At 49.7% G+C, this 6,551-nt stretch overlaps 1 protein-coding gene across 1 annotated transcript; it reads right to left on the bottom strand.

Annotated features, from left to right (window-relative positions):
• Nucleotides 1–279: 279 nt before the first annotated feature.
• On the bottom strand, nt 280–5,847 carry M6PR (mannose-6-phosphate receptor, cation dependent). The gene is given in 8 exon segments (XM_048294307.1): nt 280–2,015; nt 2,572–2,698; nt 3,258–3,388; nt 3,586–3,695; nt 3,786–3,958; nt 4,150–4,320; nt 5,676–5,715; nt 5,718–5,847. Coding segments are annotated over 8 exon segments (897 nt in total). The 5' UTR covers nt 5,740–5,847; the 3' UTR covers nt 280–1,892.
• Between the last annotated feature and the right edge of the window lie 704 nt (nt 5,848–6,551).

A 6,551-nucleotide genomic window follows, 5' to 3' on the forward strand; every position in this document is an offset into this window, starting at 1 on the left:
TACTTCTGTCACTGCTCCAAAAATTAGAGTATAATCCATCCATCCCTAACTACCTGAGCTTCTGAAGTTTCAGTTTTGAAAGATGTGGATAGCCTTCCCTTGTACGCCCTAGAGGACCTGGAGTGAAACAAGGTAGCAGCAAAACCCATGAACTAATAATAGCATGTTCATCACTGGCACGAGTTCAGGCACAAGGCACCACGCATTAAGGACGTTTTACTTTTGGGTAAGAAAGATGCTCTGGTTCCAAAGCAAGCTCTTGTTACATCAGCACAACACTTCACCAGTTTTTTTGGTCACTTTATTTTTGAAAGTTGTATTTTGTACAAAAAAAAATTACCTTAGACACCACCATGAAAAACAGACTTACTTCCTACTTTTCCCATGTTATGAGAAAGCTTGAGACTGTAACAAAAGTCAAAGAAAGCAGGAATTGCTTGCCCACTCCAAACCCAGAAAGAAAGCAGGGCCACCCCTTTTCTCTCACTGTTTTAAGAATACATGAACCTTGTCTGTACTCTGCTGTTAACACAGTAGTGGCTTGCTTATTCACAGTCTCTGCCCCCCAGGCTGAGGGCAGTTCTCTGCCGGTTTACAGTAGGGTAGAATGGGATTGCTCAGTCTAGCCTCTCAAATAAGCAATTTAGAATCACGGTGCCAAGTTCCTGAAGGTTCCCATTAAGTCTACAACTCAACTGTACCTGCTTTTCACCAGGGCCCAAAGAGAAGGTCTTTCTCACTCCCAGCCAGTGGCAGTATGTTAAGTACCATCTGCACAGGGCAAGTGTCTTAAGACTGGCCTGCACCATGCTTAAGGGGACAGTTATCTATGAAAGCTGACCATGGAAGAGTCCCTTATGCAGTTCTTAATGTGTTAGCATTCTTAACCCGGGCTTCCATGGTTCCTTTGATATAAAAATAAATTCTGACGACTTCGTAGGAAAACCCTCTGCAAAACAAGGAACTTCTGGAGCATGAAATCACAATGCTGACAGTGACTGAGGTGTGTGGGCAGTCACCGCTGGAAGCTTGTGTCAGAACTCAAGTGGCAGCTACCTGTCTCATTTTGTCTTGATGTCACTTTCAGTTTCAGCAAATGTTCCTTTTCCTTAGCAGCAAAATAGTTTCCTTTTGCTTCTCACTGATTGAGAAGACTGAGTCAATATTTTGACTGAAATCATGAGACTCCATTTAACTCCTATAGATTTTTAGCATTGCCCCTCTCCAGTCTGAGAGGATGGCATGCATCCCTTTACAGCTGTTGAAGGAAACTGTTGAGAAATACACACCGCCCTGCCATTAGGGAAACAAAAGGCTGCAAAGGTGCTAATGCCTCTTCACCACCAGAGTCTGGCATAGAGCATTCTGTGCCAGTTATGCTGGCAGAAATTGTATAGCAGTGCAGAAACTAGAAAAGCTGAAAATGTATTCAAAGAAAAAATATTCCAGTGTCTTACAGATTCTGTAAACCCTAGGAAAAAAAAAAAAAAAAAGACACAAAATATCCCTTTTACAGTGTCAGATGTTTTAACCCATAGCCTTTTTCCCTTTCTGCACCCATCCATGCCCCTTTTTTCCTCTTAGTGATTCATCTCCAATTCCTGCTCAGTGCTGAACATTCATATTGCTGTTTTCTGCTCAACTGTCAACACTTCTCCCCTCAGCTCTGCTGCAGTTTTAAAACCTAAGCCAGCATTATATTTCTAAGACATGCCATTAGGAACCAGTGCTGTTCACATCCAGAGGCATCCATGGGACTTGACACACTGGAGACAGCGGAAGCAAACAGTGTAAAGAAAATCAGAAGTGAGAGAAGGAGAACTGGCTGGGAGGCACCCGGCTAAAGAAGCACTGGGGAGACGGGGAGAAAAGATCTCGGTGTGGAAAGCCTATCACATGGGCAGCAAGTGGTCATCCCGTTCTTCTGACTCCTCTCCCAACTGGTCATCCCCCACGCCGCGGTACGCGGCTGGTGCGTTCCGAGGCTTGGATCGGCACACAAAGTCACAGCCATCCTACGAGCACAGGACACAGGCACCAGCATCAAACAGTTTGCAGTTGACTCAGCATCCAAAGCAAAGCAGCTCCTGCGATTTCTCTTTTGCTAAGGGATTATGCCTATCCCTGTGCTACCTGAATCATCTCCCCAAAACTTGGCATAAAAACATCCTACTCAGTCTTGAAAGCTCTGGGCATACTGATTAACAGTATGGAGCAACATCAGGCCAAGGCAAGTATGAAGGATAAATAGCATTGCCTGCACTGACCAAGGAAAGATTTCACAGTCAGACGTAAGCATTTCACAGTCCCCAGGTGAACATTTCTACCTGGAAAGTGCTAACTCCTGAGGAGCACATGTTCTAGTTTGTTATGTAGCAGTTGCAGGACAGAGGTCGGGAATTGGTCTCAGCAAGGATTCAAAAATGGAATACTCAAGAAAAATGAAACAGATACCCTCTTTTTCTGCTTCAAGGTACTCCACCCTGGTGGTAGGTCTACCCAAAACACAGAGTCAATGCCATTTTCTCCTAACATGGGCCAGGCTGAGAATATATAAGGATTTTCACTCACTGCCACCAAATTGCCCAGATCTTGCCAGAAGGCAAAGTGAGGAATCTGCTCCATGCCCTTTGCTCCCACGACAAGGCGCTGGTAGAGGAACCCACCAATGATGTAGACTGCAATCAGTGACACAAACCTAGAAGGCAGAATTTAAAAAAAAAAAACCAAAAAGGAAAATCAAAGCTGAGGAAATCCTATAGCTAGTCTTTTCTGAGCCAGCTACCTGCCTCATATTAGCATCGGAACAAGTAGCTGAACACCACTCAAGAACAGAGCTATAAACAGAAACCAGACCATAAAAGGTCCCCAAGTTATCAATCTGCTTGTATAAATCTTTTAGCAGCATTATGTGAAGTAGTGCCTCTAAGCACAAACACAGAAAATGAGTCAAGACTCCTGGTCTGAGTTCCCAGCTCTGGCAAAGAGCCATCACACAATTTTAGGAAGTCAAATCCCCCATGTTTCAGTGCACTTGTCTGTAAGCTATGAAGGAAAACGTTTTCTGGGAACAGACCAGCCCTGCATCATGCCTTGAGCAAGAGCTTTTGTCCAAAAAGCTCAGAGGCCCAGTAACATCTAATGGTGGCTATGGGAAAGTATACTGCGGTTATTTAGTCTTACTATAGCATTTGCTATGTTTCTAAATAGCACTGGAGATTATGACTCAGGCACAAACAGCTCTTACAATGACTCACGTGATCAGTAGAATGGAGCCAACACTGAGGTGGGAATTCTCAGCTGGACAAGCCACACTACTGTCCATTTCAAAGAGGTAGAAACACTCCTGCTCCTTTTCCCGCTCTTCAGAAATAATGCTGAATGAACTCTGCAATTTTGGAAAAGTGAAGTCATGTGAAAACATGCCCACATGCACTGAACTTGACCAGGAGACAGCTTTATCACTGTTGGTGCAGCTGGGCACCAGACACTGGAAGCCAGCTCGCTGCCCCCTCAAACTGCTCACAACCAACCATCGGTCTGGCAGCCTCCTGATGACGCTCTCTCACCCCAGGTGTCACTCACCGCTGTAACTCCCCGCTTGCAAGAAATCATTATCACAGCTCGCCTCTTCTCACCACTGCAGTGCCTGCCATATGAATCACCTCCTTTATAAATCAGCATGATCCAGTCACCTGCCAGGAGAGAAGCAATATAGGCTACAAATCCAGATCAGGAGGCGAAAGGCAGCTACTGAGTAAGCAAAGTATTGAGTGGAATCATACTTCCATTGAAGACTTGGGTTTCATTGATTCTTCCTATCACTGTGGTCTTTCCATTCTGTCTATCTGTTTGCACCAGGCCACCAAAATCGTGCGAGGTGCTGTTGACCTCCCTGCACACCCTGAAATGGTAGATGTAGTTTTCCGTTTTGCCTTTCTCCACAGTCACGTTAAACCTGCAGCAGGGAGAGGACAGAAGAGACAGCCCAGTGGATTACAAAGAACACCCAGAGCAGTGAGCACTTCAGACCTGGAAGCCAGTCAGAGACAATACTAAAAGGGGAGCCCATTCTGCAGTCTGACCCAAATCCTTCCCTCCCCTTGGCCCACTGTGCAGCCCCGAGGCCTGCAGGGTGTTGTGCTGTACCTCATGTGGCTCAGGGGCTCCAGTTTCTTCAGCAGGGCTCTCTCCATCTGTGACTCAGTGCTCTCATCACCAATCACATCACAGCTCCTCTCTTCTGACTGCTCAGCTCCCGCTACAGCCAGGGCCATAAAGACCAGCAGCAAGGCAGATGTATGGCAAGGTGGTGACATCCTGGACACATGCCACAGAGAACATGGAGGATTAACTGTTTCAGCCCCCTGCAAACTAACTTCAGGGTCATGGAGTCAATGATTAGCCACTTCCTCAGTCCTGACTGCAAAAAGGAGAAGTCGAAATCTAGAAACAACTCACAGTTCACAAGAGACACACTAAATCTGAATTTCTTGCACAGCCAAAGACCATTTACTGGGCCAATTTGGGGCTCTTTTTTGAATTTACCTTGAGACCACAAAAAGTTTTGCTGCTGAGCACATTAATTAGTTGCCAGAGCTGAATTCTGGAGTAAACTTCAGACATAATCCACTGTTTGTTATTGCATTGCACTGAGAAGCCAGTCAGCAGAAAATTATTTATCAGGCCTCTAATCAATCATCTTTGCAGCTCTCATGCAAAGAGCTCGCAGGAAAGAGGCACTGGATTAGTCAGGCTCTCTTTGTTCAAGCGCCTTAATCTTAATAATAATCTTTCCAGTACTCCTTTAGCTGAAAATCTGAAAGACATTAATAATGCTAAACCACAACTTCAGAGAACAGTTTCTTTCTTCCTTTCCTTTACATGAGGGAAGGAGGAAAGTGAGGCATCCTATGTAAGATCCAACCAACGAGGCAGTAATGAAGATGATAATAATAACAACAACAACAATAATCTGTAAGATATGGCTTTCAGGTTCATGCTAAAATCACATATGAAACTAGCCAAATAGAGCAGTGCAACAATTTCCCTCTGCCTTCTTGCGCTGCAGATTTTGGTAAAGCTCCAGACGCCGGTGGAAGGCAGACCCTCCATTAAATAAGCACCTGCCTGCAGAGCGGACACAGACACACATTTGACTCAACCTAATGATTTCCCCACAGCCCTGCAGAGTCCACCGCGACAGCTCACAGCTGCTAAGCTGGGGCTCTGCTCGCCACGGGGCACCAAAACAAGGTTAGAAACGCAGAAATCACAGAATGGGTAAGGCTGAATGGGACCACAGTGGGTCACTTGGTCCAGCTTCCCTGCCCAAGCAGGGTCATCCTAGAGCACACGGCACAGGGTTGTGTCCAGACGGTTCTGGAATAGCTCCAGTGAGGGAGACTCCACAACCTCCCCCGGCAATCTGTTCCAGTGCGCGGTCACAGAAATGAGGAAGCCCGTGACACGAGGGCTCGTGACTCCTCTCTCCCGAGGCCAAAAGCAGGACCTGCCCTCAGCCCTAGACACGGCTTCTCCCGGGAACTTGCCGCGTGGCGCTAGGAGCTGCCCAGCCGGCGGCCGCTGCCCCAGACCCGCCCGGGAGGGAGCGCGGCTTCACGCCGCGGCCTCGCTGTGCCCGGTTCCACCCCTCCCCAGCCCCGCGCACGCACCTGCGGCCGCCCCGGGCACAGGCGCCGCCGCCCATAGGAAGAGAGACCCGCGGCTCACGCGCATCCCATGCTGGGCGGCTCGGAGAACCACAGGCACGGGCAGCACCGGCCTCCTCCGCGTCCCGACCGGCTCTCTCACCCGCCCCGCAAGCCGGAAGCCGGGAAGAGCGTGGCGGAACTGGCGCCCGGCGCCAATGGGAACGCGGGAGCAGCCGGGATCGCCCGCCCAGGAGCGCTTCGGCAGCCAATGACAGGCGGCGGGGAAAGGCGGGCCGGGCCGGGGGAGCCGAGGGCCACGCCCACTTCCTCTCCGCCAGCCAATGGGCGGTGAACTTCTGCGCGGAGGCCCCGCCCCCACGGGCATTCCTGCCAATGAACGACGAGGGCGGGCAGGGAGGCGGAACCCTCAGAGCCGGGAGCGCCGCGGGGCGCGGTGCCCGAGGGAGCCGCACCTGCAATGGCGGCGGCGGGAGGCAGTGGACACGGTGGGAAGGAGCCCCGCGGGGTGGGGATCCCCGCGCTGCCGGCTGGAAATCAACTCACCCACGTGCTCTGTGATTTTCGCCCTCTGAAGTCGCGCTCTCCCCTCTCCTGTGCCCCGCACAAGTTCGGAGCAGCCGCGGGCAGGTGGCCGCATCAGCAGGAACGAGAAGCTTCCCGGTATCGCCCTTCCCCTCGCTCCCGCTGCCAGAGGCGGTAGCAGCCCCTCAGTGTCGTTGGGCTTTGCCGTCCCCACCAGGTGCCTCCAGAGTGGCTTGTGTTGAACGAGCAAGGGGTCTCGAGCACTTCACAAAACTGCTTTGTGGCCTTGATCCTTCAGATTTTGTCCCCACTTTGTGTCTCTTTAGTGGATTTTCCCCATGTTTTGTTATACTT

Source organism: Corvus hawaiiensis, chromosome 2 (assembly GCF_020740725.1).
Source record: "Corvus hawaiiensis isolate bCorHaw1 chromosome 2, bCorHaw1.pri.cur, whole genome shotgun sequence".
Taxonomy (NCBI): Eukaryota; Metazoa; Chordata; class Aves; order Passeriformes; family Corvidae; genus Corvus; species Corvus hawaiiensis.